At 38.8% G+C, this 19790-nt stretch overlaps 1 protein-coding gene and 2 long non-coding RNA genes across 6 annotated transcripts; 2 read left to right on the top strand and 1 right to left on the bottom strand.

The window, feature by feature from the left end:
* Window positions 1-226: 226 nt before the first annotated feature.
* Window positions 227-10591, bottom strand: LOC126600162 (DNA glycosylase/AP lyase ROS1-like). Of its 3 annotated transcripts, none has more exons than XM_050266712.1 (20): window positions 10245-10591; window positions 9615-10144; window positions 6906-8570; window positions 6409-6816; window positions 6052-6142; window positions 4622-5969; window positions 4445-4524; window positions 4216-4300; window positions 4049-4140; window positions 3898-3966; window positions 3729-3765; window positions 3564-3646; window positions 2713-3234; window positions 2387-2423; window positions 2214-2277; window positions 1734-1873; window positions 1540-1605; window positions 1329-1443; window positions 1204-1242; window positions 227-637 (listed from the first exon to the last, which is right to left on the bottom strand). In XM_050266712.1, the coding sequence occupies exons 2-20, from the start codon at window positions 9982-9984 to the stop codon at window positions 522-524; spliced, it is 5427 nt and encodes a 1808-aa protein (XP_050122669.1). In that variant the 5' UTR covers window positions 9985-10144; window positions 10245-10591; the 3' UTR covers window positions 227-521. The 3 variants fall into 3 exon arrangements, with proteins under 3 accessions (XP_050122669.1, XP_050122671.1, XP_050122672.1); XM_050266714.1 differs by having other exon boundaries at window positions 9615-10141; XM_050266715.1 differs by having other exon boundaries at window positions 9615-10141; window positions 10449-10590.
* On the top strand, window positions 3119-4641 carry LOC126600165 (uncharacterized). The gene is made up of 2 exons (XR_007615373.1): window positions 3119-3252; window positions 3445-4641. It is a non-coding gene; the product is annotated as an uncharacterized LOC126600165 (long non-coding RNA).
* Window positions 8464-18164, top strand: LOC126600163 (uncharacterized). 2 transcript variants are annotated; one of them, XR_007615371.1, is made up of 3 exons: window positions 8464-8607; window positions 8986-9063; window positions 17051-18164. It is a non-coding gene; the product is annotated as an uncharacterized LOC126600163 (long non-coding RNA). The 2 variants fall into 2 exon arrangements; XR_007615370.1 differs by lacking the exon at window positions 17051-18164 and having other exon boundaries at window positions 8986-9316.
* Window positions 18165-19790: the final 1626 nt, after the last annotated feature.

Below are 19790 nucleotides of genomic sequence, written 5' to 3'. Positions count from 1 at the left end.
AATGCAGATCACTTTTATTCTTAATTGTCCTATTGAGGTGTGTAGTATTGGTCGTGTTTTGGGTAGTGTGATTAGAAAGAAGTAGAAGGATTTCTGCTGGATATGGGGGAGGGGTTGGACGTTCTGTAAGGTAAAATCAGATTCATGTCTCCTGTCCCTACAGAGTTAAAAGAATTTCCATTTTTTGCTAATTATTTTGATTTTTAGGGAAAAGGGGGGAGGGATCTTTGGATACTAATCTCACAACCTTGAACTAAATTTGCTCAAGAAACTAGCTAGTGTATAAAGCCGCATGGTATCCTGGCCGTTTTTACACAAAGGGCTAAATTCCCTCTCAGTCAATTGAGCAAACCACTAAACTAGAACTCGACTCTTTACTACATGAGCCAATTTACAAGTTTTGAATGCTTTGCCACTCAATGTGGGGTATGTGCAGCTCTATAGACTTGCTTTGAAATTTCTGGATGGCTCAATGTGGGCTATCTGCAGCTCTATAGACTTGCTTTGAGACTTCTGGGTGGCTACTCCTCTCTCTTATCTTTTGTTCTGGCCAACTTGCTGGCTGGGAAGTGCAGTCGGGCCAGTAATGGGCGCGGTGCTCGAGTCTTTTGGTGAAATCCTCTCACGCAGACAAATCCTGCAAAAAACACCAGCTGCTTTGAGCAAACAGAAATTGCTATGGACTTGCCCAGAGGCAGTTTGTGCCACAAGACCGAGTCAAATAGAAAAATGAAATAAAGCAGATTTTTCTATGAGTTAGCGATAAGATGCTTTAGGTTCCAGTTTGTTGAAAACAGTCTTTGTACCCGTAGATCCCTTCCTTGGGCAAGTTCAGCATTTGTCATTTTAAGTTATGAAAGTGTAATCTACTAATATCTGAAGATGAAATTAGTAGTGTCTTAGAAATTAGTAGTGTCTTAGGTTATGTCAGGAGGAAGATATTACAATATCCTTATCTCTTTGGGTAAGATGTTAGAAATTGCAACATTCCAAGGAAGGTCTTATGTCCCTTTCTTACAAGTAAGTTTTGAATGGGTGTTAGAAATTGCAACATTCCAAGGGAAGTAGGTCTTATGTTCCTTTCTAACAAGTAAGGTTTTGAATGGGTGTATAATTCAACAATAGACTAAGGCCAGTGCATACATATAACCATTTGAAGACTGCTAGGATCACACAGAATGGGTAAGTGACATTTTCTCATACCTCTCCAGAAGCATTGCTGAATTTCTGGTGTCGATAACCCTGGCAAGAAGAAGAAGAAGAATATTGAGTGTTTTTGTTAGAAACATTTAAAAACAGATCAAAGCATAATATTTCAGAATCTATACCTTTAAATATTGTTGGTATCGAGGTTCCGAAGTACACGGTTCTCCTATTTAGCTTCCACAACCAAGCTCTTGGAACATCAATTGGGTTAATGCTCGAATCATGGTCGGCAAATACCTACATTGGACAGTATTTGTTATCAATATCACCTGAACGTGAAACAGATGCCTTAAGGATGTGAAACACCTTGAGCCGAATGAAATTGTATCTCACCTCGTTAACTTGAAAGTAGGTTCCGTTAAGTGGAAAGCTCCCTCTCATTGCTGTTCGGCATGGTATCTGTTCATGATCAGAACAAGTAACCACTGATCATTGTTGTCTTTTCTTCTATTGGTGTGACAAATGTTTAGTTCTTTTGTATAGCAGTAAACGTTATACATGGTTAGTTTCGTTTAGCTTATTCTTACCAAGAGAGTCCCTCGGACTGTTTGTGAATTTGCTTCCCGTGAACTGTTGCATGAGAAACATTCCTTATCGTCACACAACTTGCCAAGTTCTTGAGAACCACACCTTTTCTCTGGTGGTTGAATGGAATTTGGAGTTTCACCTGGTATGAACATCAAGGCATTTAGTGGAATTTCCTAGTAAACATATATAAAAAGAGAATAGGTATAAACTATGGGCAGTATCCCACCAAGAAACGTAGAGATGCTCTATGCCATGTCTCTAGTGTTGATCTTAAACCAGTTTTTATTCGTGGTTCAAATGATAATAGTAGTCACTGTGACATTGGGGACAGTCAGGTTTCATAAGGCTATGCCATCCACTTTGGAAGATTGTTCTAGGCTAAACTCTCAAAGAGGGTTGAGAACTTGGGGGTGAAAGAGGAAAATTAGATAGCCAGATTTAAGAATTATAGTGGTTGGTTTTTATTGTCGTCTGCATACCTGGAGTCCAAATAGCCAGAAGGTAATTACACGGGTCATCAGGTTCTCGCTTATCCATATGCAACTGTATTAAACAAAGGCAGATATTAAATTGGGGATAGATACTTATTGGACTTATAGAAAGAAGGGGTTGTTAAACAATGTTATTATATAGATATGTAGGTATTACTAACCATTTCTAGAAGAGGGTGCGTATCAGGAAGTTCATAGCTGCATTGTGAAGAACAAGAATCAGTAACATATAAGATATTTGGCTTTATGTGATAATATTCATCACAATCATCATGGTGTAGAAAGTTGTAGGGCTTTTGTTCCAAATGTTTGCCTTTATTTTGGAAGATGTTATGTTTTTTGGATGCACAATCAATATAGTTTTGGACAGAGTGATGTTGTATGATTTTTATTGGATTACTAAAACATCCATTTAATCCTAGTAATACCAAAATCCTGCATGCAAGATATTTCTTGAATTACTGGAGAGATGAAAGCTCCTACTTACACTTGGTGCTCAGTTCGCAATCGGCTCACGTTCTTAAGCTTGGGAGTTGGTAAAGATGCAGCTTCTGGTGTCAGAGAGACTAAAGCTTTTGACATGTCACCTTCTTGAAGCTCCATGTTTTTTTCCATATAATTTTGCAAAGTCTGAGTGAACTCTTCAATGTTAAGTTTAATAGTAGGAATTTCATCAGGATCATCACAGAAGTCCTCAATGTCCTCTGATATCTGTGTACACACTGGCTCTGGTGATGCTGGTTCTTCAACAATAGGTTCACAGTTACCAACTGCAGCTTTTACTTCTGATATCTCGCTTACTTCCAATTGATGGTATGTTGTAGGTTCACAATGACCAGCTGTAGATTTTACTTCTGATTTCTGACTTGCTTCCAATTGCTGGTATGTTGCCTGAGGGAAGGGCAAGGGCATTCTATTGTTGATCCGAGCAGGGTTTGGATGGGTAGTTCTGTCTTCAGTTGCACTCACTATGCTTTGCTCCTCTGGTCCCGGCAGGGCAAGCCTCGCACTGCATCCAACATTCTTTGTAAGTAACAAATCAGATAATCTTACCGTACAGTACGTTCTATGAGAATGTTAAAGGCAGATTTGCATTAGGACATCTGATGTTCTTGTACACACTTTTTTATTACATTATAATCTGATTCATGAGACCTTCCATTTTTTGTTCTAACTACGTGCATGCTTACCATTTTTCCCTATATCTTTTACTTATCAGGCTTAACATCCCAAAGGGATCTAATTGGTGGTGGACAAACAAAATTGTTTTGTTATTTATTGGAACTATAATGGAGATTGGCTTTTAGATGCAAGGGATGGAACAATTGAACTGCAAACCTCGCAAATGCACTCGCAAAATGCCTACATTCTGCTCTCAGAGGGCATGCATTACAATTCGGCTTGCTTTTAGTGCAGAAGACCTGTGTCAAAGAATGATATTTTATTCGTTCTTAGTCTGAAAGTGAAGACAAATCACTTCACATAAATGATAAGATGGCATACCTTTCCAAATGTTATCATTTGGTAATGCAGCTCGTACCTGTTCACAAATATTGAAATGTTTTTGTCCAGTTAGTATCCAATTTTCATGGAAAAGCAACTGTTCCAAAATCAAGCTTATAAATACAATATAGTGTACTAATGTGAAGATTTTATCTGATTTTGTGTTTACAATGTTCTTTGGTCAAGCTTGCACAGTCGTGGCCACAAATACTTTTGTATGGACTCCAGCACTGGGTACCTATAAAAGACAGAAATATCAGCGCCAGTGCCAATTGGATATGCTTTGCAAAAGCAACATGGAGGAGGCTCATAAAACTCACAATTCAAGAAGATGCAACTGCAGTGACTCAGGCAGTGGCTGAAGGGGTACCCATCCAAGCCGTACAGCTATACGTCCAACATTTGTGTCCACCTTCAAAGGTACAACTATATATATTGAGATCTGTTGCATCTATTCTGGTCAATCATATTTTTAATATATACTCACCGGAAAAGCAAGATGGTGCAGTGTCAAAAGCCTCACACACTCCACACTTTTCAGCCCCAATCCACGAAAGCTCAGCAGATACTCTCTATAGACACCACATAGTTATGGAATGCAAACCACGTAATCATAATGCATGTTCAGTACATATATGACATGCAAGGTAAGTGATTTAGTTTTAGAGTTTATTTTTAATAATTAGAAATGGGTTGGAATAATCCTGCAAGCTTACTTTGCTTGGTCAGGTGGAACGTCCCTCAACCATTCAAGATTAACACTACCATGTTCTCTGTGCAGTCGGTTAAGGAAATCCTGCACAAAATTTCTCAATCAACTTCAGCTGATAAGGTTTTCTATGTGTAATGGGCTCACTGAAAAATTTCAGAATGATATTTAATGTTACTTTTACCTTTATTCGTTCTGCAAGCATATTATTCATTCCCCGCTCTTTGATGGTTTGGGCAATCTCATTAACATCTGCACATCTTACGGCTTCCCAGTCCAAGGAATCCATTGTATTTTCTGTCTTTTCCCTTTTCTTTCCATTTGATTCTGCTTGTTTCCTTAATTTGTCCCAATCTTGTTGATCTTTGTTCTCTTTTCCAGCTCTTCTGTTCTTTGTTTTGGAGGTAGCAGCATTTGTACTAGTGAACTCCTTGCTTACTGAATTACTCTGCTCATTTAAACCCAACTCTGCTGCCTTCTGCCTAACATCTGTGGTCCCTCCAGAAACGTTCAAGCGACTTTGCTGTATCTTATTGTTTTGCTCCTGAGAATGTATGTCAACATTATTCAAGTTCCCAACCCACCCGAGTTGAGACTGGGCCATATTATTGCCTGCCTGAATGTTATTGGACGAATTTCTGGAACATCTTGGTGTTTCTTGAACATTTGCTGTCAGCTTATTATTTATTGTATCTTGACTGGGAGATTCTGCTGTTAGTACACTTCTTTCACTCAGACTGTCTTCCCATTTATTTTTGGATGTATAAGAAGACTCGGTTACTTCTGCGAACAAATCAAAGCACTCAACTTGCCGTACTCCTGGGTTGGGGGTTAGATTCAAACAACAGTTACTGGAAGGGTCTAGGGATGCTTCTTCTCTGTTTATCTCACATCTTTGATCATTATGCTGCATACATTCAGGTTGGTAACCTCCACAGTTTGATGTGTCATGAGAGGACATATAGGTCCCCTTGAGACTGTAATGCAGCATACTTGATTCGGCCCTCTGTAAAAGCTCCACAAACGAAGTGGAGTGATCTAAACTGCTGTTTTCACATCTATTAGGTGGATACTCTGTTTCTGAGTTGCTCTCGCATGATCCTGTCTTTTCCACAGTTTGTGAAGTTGAAGAATCCACAGAATTTTGAGATGAAACTCCATCATAAGTTCTCATATCCTCCTGCAGGTACGATCCTGTTCTTGTGATCTTGGTGGTTGATTTGTTCATTAATGAGTTAGGGTACAACCCCGGACCAGATTCAGATGGATGTGATAGCTTGCATTCTGCTTCATTTGTTGAGATACCTTCAGTAGTGCTTCCAGAGTTCTCATTTCCATTGACAACTTTTTCTTCACTATGCTCAGCATCATGGAACGTGAGGGAACTCCAGTCACAACCTGGCTGGTTTGAATTCTCACTAAGGCACACTTCTGGTTCATCTACTACGAAGCTCGCAACGTCTTCATCACATGATTTTTCGTTGCTCCTTGACTTCAGGGGAAAATGTGCAGCCATTGACATGAATGCAGAGCTGTAAGGAGGTACAGATTAGAAAGTTTCTCACTTGGAATTTATCTAATGTCATTCTCTAGTTTATAGAAACGGCACTTTACCTAGAGAGGTGGTCTGAGACATTTTGTGTAAGGAAAACTCCAACCACTGAGTCCAGAACTGATCCCTTCCACGGAGAGAAGCGTCTATCACCTGTTAAAAGTAAAATATTATACTGTTAGAATATGAAGTTGTAACCTACATCTAAAATTGAAAGAATAGCGTTCTATTTGTATATAATGCATATGCATGAGAGTTCCCAAGGTTCTTGAGACTATCATGATGGTCAGTACATGAATATACAGAATGCATATTTCTTTTTCATCGAGTAGCTTGCACTGCGTAGAAACTGTAGTCATGAGATAAGATTTGAAATGATACGCTTAATATGAATTCCCTGAAAATGAAAGAATTTGTACCTTGCACAAGATGCATTCGTGCAATAAAATTGTCTGCACGTCCATGGAACACTCTACGCTCTTCTTCCCACCATTTTTCTTTCTCCTGGTCTGTTCCATTAATACCTTCACTATTTATATTTTCCAGCAGAAGCTTCCATACTCTATCAGTCTCTTGATCAAGGTCAACTTTAGGTCGTGCTTTACGTTTCTTAATTGGATCAAAAGAACCATCAAATGGTACAACAGTGCCATCTCTTCTATAAAGAACAAGTGCATTGTGCTCTTGATATTGTGCCTTATAAGAAGAGATCACATTATACCCTTGATAGGCAAATCTGCTGCTATTTTCTCTATTTATGTTCAAACATTTTAAGTGCTCAGTAATAGCAGAAAGCAGTTGTTCAAATGGTACTTCTGGAGGAACACCTGCGATTGATGATCAGGTACAGTTACGAAAGCTGCTTGGCAGATTTGGAAACAACCTGCATACAGGAATAAATAATGTACTGACATACCTGATGCAGTGGCGAAAGATTGCTGGTTCTGATATATTACAAGACCTCGTTGTGAACTGGAAAGTGGATTTCTCTTTGTCCTCTTCTTTTTTGCGAGTGTTGCACCGACGTCTGTGACTAGCGCGTCAATGCATGTCTGAGATCCGTCAAAGTGGTTCACTCTTTGACCATTGCCATCAGTGGGTGGTTGTTTGACGAGACAGGTTCTGTGCAGAATGTGCTCTGGTGTTCTGGTTAGGGAAGCTAAGTCACGGACCCTTGTAGGGCAACTAGATCTTCTCTTTGTTGACCTCTCTGTCTGATACAAAGGCAGGAAACGGTGAACACCTTGCGGTCTCTCCTGAGGGGTTTTTCCTGCTTCTCCAAGTGCAGTTGAAAAATTATCAGCATTCACTTGAGGACCAGAAGTCAAGTAGCCAGCTGTCGATGGTCTCCATACATTTTCTGCCATAGTCACACGATATGAGGTGCTTGGTATGGTAGAATTTTGCGCCTTGTCGGTCCTCTTCTTCTTGTATATGTATGGAAAATGCACCCAGGACATTACATTGTAGTATGCCGGCAAATTATTATAGTTAGCCCCGAACAAATTTCCAGTTCTAGGATATGCTTGCTCAACAGCATTCAAATAGTTTCTCTCTGATCTTTTTGCTTGCTCTTCTTCTGTTGCCAGAACTGTAGTTGTGCTGCAGGTGGAATCATTTGCACTTCGTTGGGATGATCGAGTGTCACAATCCAACATGGTTTGTGCAGTGTTTGCCTGTCCACTACAAGTGCTCATTTGTCCTTTTTCTTCTGCAGCCTCCTTTTGGGAATTAACATATGTAGTAGAACCTCTAATTTGTTGTGGTGTGACTGGAGGTTGCTGGTCTGGCAATGACAAGTAATGTTTCAGCATTCGGCTTGTAGAACGGACGAGATCTTGGGCTATGCCTGCTTGGGTGTTATCTGCCACCAATTCAACTTCATTCCTGCACGGTCCAGTTGAATTTGATTGAACTCCATCGGTGCCAACATTCATCTCCTGTGATTGTGAACCCACATTGAAAGACTTGCTTGAGGAAATTCCATCTATTGTTTCTTCTGTGTCGGCATAGTTTAAAGTCCTTCTGCATGATCTCTTCGGAGGCTTCAGATTATTTGAATCAATATGCTCTGTAGATTCCTGTGGTGGAGGAGTTTTGTTTTTCTCGAGTGTACTCTTCCGCACATACTTACGTTTGGGTTTTGGATTTTCCATAGAACCAGAAGGCTGTGGGTTTCTTTTTGGCTTGCCTTCTATAATCACCTTCGGCCTGTGCTTTCTCCTTCTTTGTTTTGGTTGTGGTGTATTGTTCAAGTCTATAATGATGTTCACCTCCTTGTCAGGGTTGCAATGTTCCTGGAGCTGCGTGGAGAAAGTAGCTTGTGATGAATCCACGGCAGATTTTTCTATATCCTTATTGTTTTCCAGATCAATTATGTTAATTGTCGCAGAATTAGCATCCCATTGCTCTTCTATCTCCTGGCCTCGTCCATCGTCTGCGTTGGAGCTCGGAATTTGAGACATTTGAACACTGTCTACTCTCATGGACTTATCTGGTGTTATAGGTGCAAATTGGCCATATGTAGTCGGAGGTGGAACATTCAGATCATAAGGATGGTTGTCAGGGAACGAATATTCATCTGCATAGAAACATTGGTTCATCTACTGATCAGAAAGGTAACAAAAACAAACTACAAACTTTGTTGTTGATTTATAGAGTTGCACTTAAAATTAACATAAATCTGAAATCTGGTAAAAAAATTGGTGGTAATCAACTAACCATGGAGAACTTGTTCCCCAAGATGAAATTCATACCGAGAATCAGAAATTCATACGACATATCAATACACAACTCATTATTGCAGTCAGAATATATGACATATGACGTGTGAAAACTGGCTCATTACTTGTTCTATCATACATAATGCGTGTATCTAGCGGTCATTACTATCTTCTGGATATCGTAATCCTGAACAATCCTATAACTTGTTATCAATATTTTCATTTCGGATGTTTAATTTGTTCTGACAACTATCATATTCATGCTATTTGTAGTCACTTCAACTGGCTGTCCACGCTAAGGCGGCTATCCTACCCTTAAATTCAGTGACTGCCGAGTTTGCTTCTCCTACGGTAACTATGTTCTCCACTTCTCAAGACTGATGAATTTGTTTAAAAATGCTTTGCTTGAGGTGTAAGATAGTAAAAGATTAGAGTTCGTAGCAAAAATCAAGTATAAAGCTTTATACGGGACTCACCTTGCAACCAGGTTAGTACCCTTTTTATATCTATCTTCTCTCCTCACGTGAGAGAAAAAAGCAGTATACATGTAAGTCTCTCCGCTCATTTGCCACTAAACAACCCTATGAAAAGTTAGTTGACCTTAGTGTGTTTTTATCTCTCATCACGTGAGAAGGGAGAGAAAATGGGCCCACTATTTTCGTGGGTGGTAAAGGCATATGTCCGTATCCAAGAATTTCTCCTAATAGAGGAGAAAAAAGAACACGTGCGTCAACTGTCCTCCAATAATTAGAGGGCCAGACGCACGTGGGCCCGATGTAAGTCGAGACGCACGTGAGTCGGATGTGGATCCGGACACACGTGAGTTCGCACCTGCGCCGTCATTCGCCCCGATCAGTAAATGTGGTACAAATAACGACTAAAACTCAATTGGTTGCACTTACGCTGAGTATCTCCAAGCACTGCACCACCACTCCCGTCATTTGCAGAGGCCACCGCAAGGATCATGAGCTCTTTACAAGGAACGTCTCTCCACTGCGCCACGCGGCAAAAATAAGCGTCCGTTGAACTTTCAACGCCGGCTCCGGCTCCGGCCCCAGCCCCATGGTAAACAAACCCGCTCTCTTCCTCCGGATCCGGATCCAAGTCTATAACTACTCTATTCTCTTGAGTTTCTTCTACCCCGAAGGCCAAGGGTCTCGAGGCCGTCGCAATCTCCGGCTGCAATTTGGGCTCCGGTCTTGGGACAATAGGCCTGTAAGGTGTTGGTGGCATCCAACAGCAAGAACTCCGATCTCCTCCCTCTTCACCCATACCGATCCCTCTGCCTTCAGAGGGACCCACCCACCTGTTAAGTTCTTAGATTTCTTCTAACACGCTCAATTCCGTTCTCCCCAAGGCGGATTTTTCGATTTCGATTTCTCGAAATCAAGATTTCTTCATCCTTCTCTTCCCCATTTTATCGAATCACCTGCTACAAAGAAAAAAAAAAGGCAAATTTTGAGAATCTTCAGCTCAAAAAACCCAGCTTTGAGCTAACAACACAACAAACCATCAGAGTTTACCCAGCTCACCAAAAACATTACACCCAGCAGCATCTGGTTGAAAAAATTCAGATCTTTAAATCACTGAAAATTCAGTTTTATTGAATAAGATGGGAAAAACAGAAATCTCCACGGATAATGCCACTTTATTCTCTGCTGTTTGGTGAAATCTTCAGAACAGAGAAAAATATTTTTAAAAAAATTAGCAAAAACAGAGAGGATTTATAGAGCTACCCTGAATTTAAGTGACTGCCCAGATCTCATTCAACTCTCAGAAAGAATCGAAAATGGTGAAAAGTTATTGAGGAAGGGAGTGAGAGAAATGTGAAGAGAGAAGAAAGAAGCCAAACAACACAAAGTCCCATGGAACCAATAGATATAACTGATAACACCTTTTCCCGGTAAACGACTTGGTCTTTAATATTATTATATTAATATAATAATTCTAAACACGAAATTATATAAACTAATTTTACTTTACTTTTCTGTTTCTTTCTGTGTATTTGTACATTAATTAACAAATACTTTATAATCTACTCACGGTGTCATAGAGCCATGCAATCACGGCATGCACGACTAAGTATTACGCTCACTCAAATATATATATATATGTGTGTGTTTATATATATATATATATATATGTTTATATATAGCCGTCGTCTTTTCGGTAGGTTAAATTTGAGACCTCTTATGATTGAGTGGAGAAAAATACACTAGACTTACTACTAATTGATTTTCATGCACTAAAAAATATATTATCTTCGTTATTTAATTGAGTCAAATTCAAAAGACATTTGAGTTTTCACTGTCGGTAACTTCTCTTGGTGATGATCTGTAAAATAAAAAAAATAAAAAAGTTAAGACCTTGTTTGCAAATTCTCACGAAGGCTTGTGGTATGCCCAAACTTAAAACGGGGTAGCCTCTGCTCCTAAAATTTTTGAATAAAAAAAAAGGGCAAATACCACAAATCAGGTTGGCCCTCTGTATAATTATTTTTTTAATACATAGGACATTGGATCATACTTAGGACCACGAGTACAGTAATAAATGTTTTATATTACTTGAGCTACATTTGTGACTGTTTAGGATCAGTTAGGAAATGGAAAGTGTAATTCGTACACATGGGGTAGTAGTGTAATTACATGATACTACAGGGGTAATATGTGAAGTTGGTTTTGGACCAACGACCACGGCGTGTGAAGCGTCGAATCCTGACTGATACACGAGACCTAACAGAAAATTAAAGAGGTTTTACTGGGCGAGGTTGGCCCAAAGTTTGACACTTGGCACAAGCAGGCGTGGAAGAGTCAATAATGGGTCCGGCTTAGCATGAATACGACGTCGTACGGTTAGGGATTGGGCGATTAACACAATGCTAGTTAGGCGGGTTGTATTTTGCTTTATTTTGGCCCCTACCCTCACGGCAGATTCCAGCTAACGGAGCCATCGGTTACGGCGTTAGTGGTCCCCTCATTGGATGAGAAAATGGTGCACCCTTTTCACCATTTTCTAGGTGGGGAGGTTTTTGCGTGTTGATTGAATTTGGCCCGCGTGGAATTGGTTCATGATGGTCATTCCGTGGTGGGTCGTTAAGAAATTTAAAGAGTTTGTGTGAGGATATATAATCTTGATTAGTGCTAATTTGATAATTCATGATTTATTGAGGATTAGTTAACCTACCATATTATAGGGCTACCCTATCTGAAAGTTTATATGTTCATGCATTTTTTGTACGTAGTTGTGTCGAGTTTATTTCCGGAACATCAACGTAACGGTGTGTCGTACGGGTCATAGTTGAGTTTTAAAATTGATGAAATCTTAAACGGGTCCCACATGATCAATAGATTCCAATAAGATTTTGCTAGACAAAAGTCAAACATATATATACTGTTTTCATTTCACCTGTCTCTTATGATGATTGGAAGAATGTGAAGCTTCTTTTATAAAAAAATAAAGGCATTAATTAATCATGCGTCTTTTATTCAAAAATATTTATGTTCTTTTGTCTGGCGCGCCGTCTTTTTTTCAGACACTAACTTTATTTAGTGTCTCTACTTTTTCACTCACACAAATGAAAAACCAATTGCTTCCAACTACATTAACTGTCAACATATTATTGGGATCTTCAAACCTAACATTTCTTCATAAGCACTATCACTGCATCACATCACATACAAGCATCTTAATACACACATATATATAAATGCTAGCATATTTCAGGTGGTTTTTGTTTATAAGATGATTGAGTCACGTGGTGCAATAAATAATTTATAATAATTAAATATCAAACTTATTATTTATGCGAATTGAATATAAAATTTATTACTGTTCGTGATGTGTATCAATTTGTTTTGAAAACTGCTTTTAAGAGGTAATTAACTGGATTATGATTTTTGGTTGGTTTTTTTATTCATTGGAAAATATTTTCTTTTATTTATTTTTGTTTGGATGAGAAAGGGATAGGGTTTTGGTAGCTAAGATACAAAAACCCATTTGATCAAAACCGAAATTTAAGGGTGATGAGGTGTGTGAAGAAATGTGAAATATAATTTTGGTGGTTTGCTCTTTTGCCAGCAACCGCAACACATGGTTTTCATGCGAGTAAAGTGCTCCAATCGTTTCTCGTCATCTCTGTCTCTCTCTCTCTCTACTTTCTCACTCCTCCATTTGCTTGACCGTACTCCCAAATCTGTCGGTCACCGCTCGTGACTCTCGACTCCAAGGCCATTTCAAAGAATCTTATCTCCCCTCTTTTCAAGTTTCTGTCCTGACTATTCTGCTTGAAAAGCGCTTGCTACAATCACCCATCGCACCACCTTATGTTCATGCTACATGCCTCTTTTCGTGACAAGTGTCACAGTTTCCGTGTCCTCTTTTTTTCTGACTAGGTGATAGAGGAATTAGAGAAATCAGAACTCGACATTGGTCTGTAATAGTGAATACTTGTAACCAATTGAGTTACATGTATTTGCGGTCTTTTTTTTTTTTTGAAAGATTTTTTAATGGACTTGGTATACGGGGCTAAACGTTATAGATTTTTATGTATGTGGAAGAAGAGTAACGCTACACTTAATATATATATATATATATATATATATATATATATATTTTTTTTTTTAATAGAAGTAAGATTCGTCAACGTGTGTAGTTCTTATCTTTATTTGTGTGATAGTATAAATAGACGGTAATAGTAGCATTGTTTGCGAAAGAAAGTTTTTTTAAGTATTCCTTCATTGATATAATAACATATGGCTGGTTGTGTTTAGGAGACAGTGAGGGGTGGTTTGGGAGTGAGGTGTTTAAAAAAAAAGCACTCATGAAAAAAAGTTGTGAGGGTTTTAGGTGTTTGGTAAACTGAAAAAAAATGGCTTATTTTGAAAGTTGTTGTGAGAATAAGCTGAAATCAAAGGAAAAAGCTGAAGCTGTTATTTGTAGCTTTGAAAAATTGGTTTTTTTTCAAAGCACACGGAGCTATAGTGCTCCTTTAATGAAAAGACCCACTATTAGATTTTTTTTTTTCCAAAAGCACTTTTACAAAAAAGTTTACCAAACACTCTGCTAATTTATTTCACAGTCGCTTATTCTCACAGCATAGCCGCTTATTCTCACAGTAGCTTTTTTTCAAAGCACAGTAATACCAAACCAGCCCTGAGAACTCTCCTTTCTTTGCTTCTGTATTTTCAGTGTCATTTATGTCTTTTCGTACTGAGTTTGGTTAAATTAAATTCGCGTAGGTGACAACTTTATTTCGTAGTGCCGTGCTGACTTAGGGAAATTACTGAAAAGATGAGGATAAATATGGAACTGAAATTAGGGTTAGGGTTTGGTGTTTTGTTGGGTGCAAGTGTCATGCATGCCGACCGAACAAAAAAGTAAAAGTGGCATGCATTGGTTGCAGTCGTGCTTTTTGGTTGTAAGGTTTTTCGGGCGGGGGAAGCAAACAAAACTCGACAGGTACCCAAGAACACTATCCAAACACTCATGGCCAAAAGTGAAAAATAAAATATGCAACTTGGTTGGAGGATTCCCCTACTTTTTACTAGGGTTAGGGATTAAATATCTGTGTTGGTGTGGGGTTAGACAATCTAAATGTTTGTATCATTTCATTGGTTTGAGATTCTTCTTTTTGTTTGGTTGCTCAAGATTTTGACTGCGGTAGTTCTGACATAACGGTCATAATGATTGTTTGAATATACATTGTCAACACGAATTATTGAAATAATCGTCGTCCTCTCGATTTAAAATATGTATCGTCAACACTTGTCTTTATAAAAAAACAAAATTGTGTGCACTCTACTGGTTACGTCACTCATTGTTTTGGGACTTTTGTCGTCATTGTGAACACATTAGAGATTTGTTGTAAATGCGGATTTGACATTCGATGTCCATGCAAGTAGAACGACTTTAAAATAACATGAATTATTTGTATCATGTAATACATATTGTATTTCTTCATAAAAGTAAGATTCACGTTTTATATTCCCCTTCTTTTTCTCTTTTGTAAAACTCCAAAATCTAGTTGTTTAATTTCATGTAAACACAATCCGACCTCTTCTTTTTCTCAATTAAAACAAGAAATAGTTTGAGTAAGTCTGTTAGAAATTTCATTCCTTATTTCTTACTTGAAACCATTTTGGAAAGAAGTTGAAATGGTGTTACATAAAAAGACCATTACTTCATCAATATGTGTACCATTTCATTGGTTTGGAATCCTTCTTTTTGTTTGATGGCACCAAATTTAGAGCCCGGTCGTTTTGACATGATGGTTACAATGATTGTTTGAAAATACTTTGTCAACACGAATCATTAAAATAGTAGTCATCAGCACAATTTAAAATATGTATTGTCAACACTCGTCTTTATATAAAACATAATTATTCGTACTTTATTGATTACGTCACTCATTGTGTTGGAACTTTTGTCATCAATGCGAACACATTACTTACATGTGACAACATAAATTTTTTGTTAGTTTATAATACACGTACATATAATTAGACACATTTTAAACTTGTTGTGAACTTTCCTAGTTTAAGTGTGATTGTGTAAATCCTAGATTATATTGGATATAGTTATTCTTTCCTATATGGACTTGTATTCCTTGGGGATGAAGGATTTCCTCTCCTTCTTATTACTATAAATAAAGGCACCACGTAGGGTGGATAACACATCCTTAACACACATTCCCCTACGATTCTACAAACACATCTTTCCTTTCTCTCTTCCCTTGCTGCTAGCCTTTTCCCCTTAGTCAGATAAAATAGGCTACAACACGTTATCAGCACGTTTCTACCGATGTGCTTAGGAATCTGACGTTGGAGCTTTTATTGCATCAAACCAGTTAATCCATATCATCATGCAATCAGGTTCTTCCAAAACAACGGTTTTTATCTCGATATTTTTGCAGCCCTAATAGCACGAATATTCACCATAATGCATGGCCCAACTTTACGTTTTTCGAATTTGAGATTCTACATCAATTGTGTATATATTCATAATTGTTGAATTATGTGAATTTGATAGTGCCATGAATTGCATCAAATATATGTCCATGCATTAAAATATTTGAATTGAATTGAAAAAATTGAAAAAAAATTGAAATTGGGAAAGCTAGGGTTCTTAGAACACCTCACCTCAAATCGTGCAAGTCGATAGCACCAAGCCAGCAACCTGCAACGGTTCGACAAGCCCAGCCCAGAATCGAAACCCAGGTTGCAAGCCCAAAAATCATAACGGTGCATTGAGGCACCACTGTCCCAACCCTCGGCCTAAAGCCTAGGTCTTCCCCGTTGATTTTTCCAACGAAACACGACTGGCAGTCGTGTAATTTGGACGAAACTCATAGTTTTTACCAACGATTTCTCGAAATTCCAGAAGAATTTCATGAGTTTTTATTCGAATTCGATTGAATTCTTTCGGTTCTCCCTACCCCGATGTTGAGATTTCACCTCCGTCGACAAAAACTTGGTTCTCCGATGAACTATAGCTTGCACCGACCATGGAGTCGTCGACTTAATTTCAGCGGATCACCACACCCAGTGTTAATGGGGTGGCCTGAAGGTCCCAACCTGAGCCTTCATGGGCCTCAATTTCCATTCGGTCTATTCGCACATCACCCATGTTATTGGGCATGCTTGTGCCGTGAGTTTCAACCCACATCACCAACCCGTTAGACTTTAATGATGATCTGGCCCGAGATCTATCTGGGCTCCTGCCGTCTCTCACATGCGTCGTATCGCAGCCAATCCGCACCTTTCACGGGCTTCTACTTTGGGCTTGCGAATATAACTGCTTACTTTGTGATGTTGGGCCTGCATGTCTACTCGGCCCGAAACCAAACCCGTTCAATATTTGGGCGTGGGATGCACGACACCTATTTTCATTAGCCCACCCGTGGGCTTTGGCCTTTTATTTTGGGCCTCGTATTTAATTGCCTAATTATTTTTAAGCCTAATGGGTTTTATATTTTTTCACCCACACTTTAATTTTGGTCCAAGGTCCAAATAATTAATTCAATTATAATTATAGACCTGAGGTTCTATTTGCATATTTCCTTGTTGTATATTTATGTATATATATATTTGCGTTTATCTGAAGGAACATATGAACTTGAAGTTTATAATTATTTCGAAACTTGAAGCTTCTATAAACATGCCTTGTTTGAAAACCTGAAGTTTTCATTAAAAACATCACTCATGAAAACCCGAAGCTTTTTCATGTGAATTTTAACCAATACATGTCTTTTAGAACCTGAATGTTCTACTCCTATGTGAATGAATTGATTTTTTTTTTCTCCATTGCACTAACCATATCTTGTCCACTTATTTTTTGATAGGAACATATCAAATTTGAACAAACTCGACTTCACTGCTTTAGAGGTCTTTAGAAAGAACTATCTCAAGTGAGTCCAAGATGTGAAACTCTACCTCACTGCAAAGAATTTGCATCCTGCCATTAAAGATGAGACGGACAACCCGGCTGGCGAAGCTGATAAAGCCACTGCCATGATTTTCATCCGAAGACATATTCATGACGCATTACATATCGAGTACCTTGTTGAGGAGGATCCACAAGCATTATGGGTCATTTTGGCTGATCGTTTTGATCACCAAAAGGACATCTTCTTAATGGAAGTAAGACATGATTGGCAACATTTGCATTTCCAAGACTTTAAGTCTGTGAATGAATATAATTCTGAAGTTTGTCGATTCTGATCATTTCTTAAGTTTTGTAATGAAACTTTGACCGAAGATGATCTTTTGGAAAAGACATATTCGACCTTCTCTACTACTAATATTGTCCTGCAGCAACAATATAGAGCTTAGAAGTTTACCAAGTTCTTGGATTTGATCTCTGTTTTACTTCTCGCTGAAAAGCAGAATCAGCTGTTGATGAAGAATCATCAAGCTTGACCTACTAGGACAACTGATGTGCCTGAAGCACACTATAGCACGAACCAACGCCCAAAACACTAAAAGAGGCGTGGTAGGGGCGGCCAGAAGCCATCCCGTCAAGTTCAACAGAGCCAAGACCCATCTAAGGGAGGAAACAAAGCCCAAAAGAGCCCTAACCTTGCTCTCAAGGCGCCAAACTTCAAGAATAAGGGTAAAGCACATGAAACTATGGATGCAGATATGTGTTATAATTGTGGTTATAAGGACCACTGGTTCTGTGTTTGCTGAGCTCCCCAGAAGGTTATAGCCGAATATCATTCTCGTCGTAAGAAGTTTGAATCAAACTTTGTGCAAGTGGATGAACCGGAGAGCACCAAAATGGTGGTTTCTGTCTTTCAAGAGGATACCACACCTATGAAAGATTAGAATCTTAGACATAAACTTATTTTCTAGTTAAAATAAGACAATGAGGCCAAATTCCATAGTAGTGGCCGAACCCCTTCCTTGTTTTTGGTTAATTTTGAACAATTTTCCTTTATGTTTGGATTATTTGTTGGTGATTTTTTTTGGATATTAAGTTTTAATTAATTTTCGGCCTTGAATACTTAAATTATTTTGAATGGATATTTGTTTTAAGAACTTTTATGCATGTGATCGATTCAAATTAATTTTTCATTTTACATATGACTAGTGGGGAAATTAGTTGTCTGGAAGATAGTGCAACCACACACACCGTTTTGTATGAACGCATCTATTTCACTAACTTCATACCTAATAATGCACATCTGACAACCCTCTCAGGCTGATCCAACCTAATCGAAGGATACGGTAAGGCACGTATAATGTTGTCAAATGGTACAATCTTGACCATTGATGAGACACTTTTTTCTCCACGTTCCGGAAGAGCCTTGTTGAGTTTTAAGGACATTAAAGATAACAATTACCACGATGAAACCCATTTAGAAAATGGAGTTGAATTTCTATGCATAACTTTCTATGAATATGTCTAGAAGCGTATTCTAGAGAAGATGAAGCGTATCCCAAGTGGTCTGTATACTATGACCATATGCCTCATAGAGAACCATTATATGGCCGACCCTACCTCTGGGACCACGCACGAAATTACAATTTGGCATGATCATTTGGGAAATCTTTGACGAATAGTGATGCACCGTCTCCTCAAATCATCACACGGGCATCTATTAACCTGAAGTTTAGGTTCGATTCAAGGAATCGCATGTCAAACATGTTCAATGGGAAAGCTTATTACTAAGCCTTCTTATGACAAGATTCATTTGAATCCTTCCATTTTTCTACAACGGATTCAGGGGGCATTTGTGGACCGATTCACCTTCAATGCGGACCATTTAGATAGTTTATGGGTTTGGTCGATGCTTCCACATGTTGTCACACGTGTGCTTGTTGTCCACAAGGAACACTACATTCTCCAAACTGTTGGCTCAGGTTATCAAACTCAGGGTTCACCATCCTGATTATCTGATCAAATCTATTCGATTGGATAATGTTGGAGAATTCACATCTAAAACTTTTGATGATTGTTACATGTTGGTTGGGGTCGAAGTTGAACATCTAGTACCCCATGTTCACACCCAAAATGGTCTGGCAAAGGCATTCATTAAATGCTTACAAATGATTGCTCGATCGTTGGTCATACGTACCAAGCTCCCGATCACTGCTTGGGGCCATGCAATATTGCACACAGCCATGTTAGTCCGCCTGAAGCCTGTTGCGACCCAACCATATAGCGCCATTTAGTTGGTTACTAGATACGAACCCGACATATTGCATCTGCGAGTTTCTAATTGTGCAGTCTATGTGCCGATTTCGCCGCCCTTACGTACAAAAATAGGGCCTCAACGAAAGATGGGAATCTATGTCGGATATTGTAACAACCCATCCCGAAATTTACAGAATGAAGGGGTATTTTCGTAATTTCCCTGTGCTTGGGCTAGATATTTTTTAATTGGGTTATTTTTTGCCTTAATTGGTTTGGTGTGCCCAAGGAGCTCACCCTTGATTCTTGTCCTCGGCCTATTTTCCTTTCCTTTTTTTTCTTTCCTTTTCCATAGCACACACTCTCTCGACCTCACTCTTCCTTCCTCACCGGCGAACTCACACACATAAACATACACACACACAGGCAGCAACCATCACACCACC

This window comes from Malus sylvestris, chromosome 14 (assembly GCF_916048215.2).
Source record: "Malus sylvestris chromosome 14, drMalSylv7.2, whole genome shotgun sequence".
Taxonomy (NCBI): domain Eukaryota; kingdom Viridiplantae; phylum Streptophyta; class Magnoliopsida; order Rosales; family Rosaceae; genus Malus; species Malus sylvestris.
Note: the sequence above shows the minus strand (reverse complement) of the source record. Positions and strands in the feature narration are given on the sequence as shown.

Excerpts from the sequence above, each read along its gene's own strand:
- LOC126600162 (XM_050266712.1), bottom strand. The coding sequence starts at position 9,984 with ATGGGTGAAGAGGGAGGAGATCGGAGTTCTTGCTGTTGGATGCCACCA. Across the intron at positions 4,301-4,444 it reads GTTCCACCTGACCAAGCAAA|AGAGTATCTGCTGAGCTTTC; the intron begins GTAAGCTTGCAG and ends TGGTGTCTATAG. Across the intron at positions 1,444-1,539 it reads CCTACTTTCAAGTTAACGAG|GTATTTGCCGACCATGATTC; the intron begins GTGAGATACAAT and ends TGTCCAATGTAG.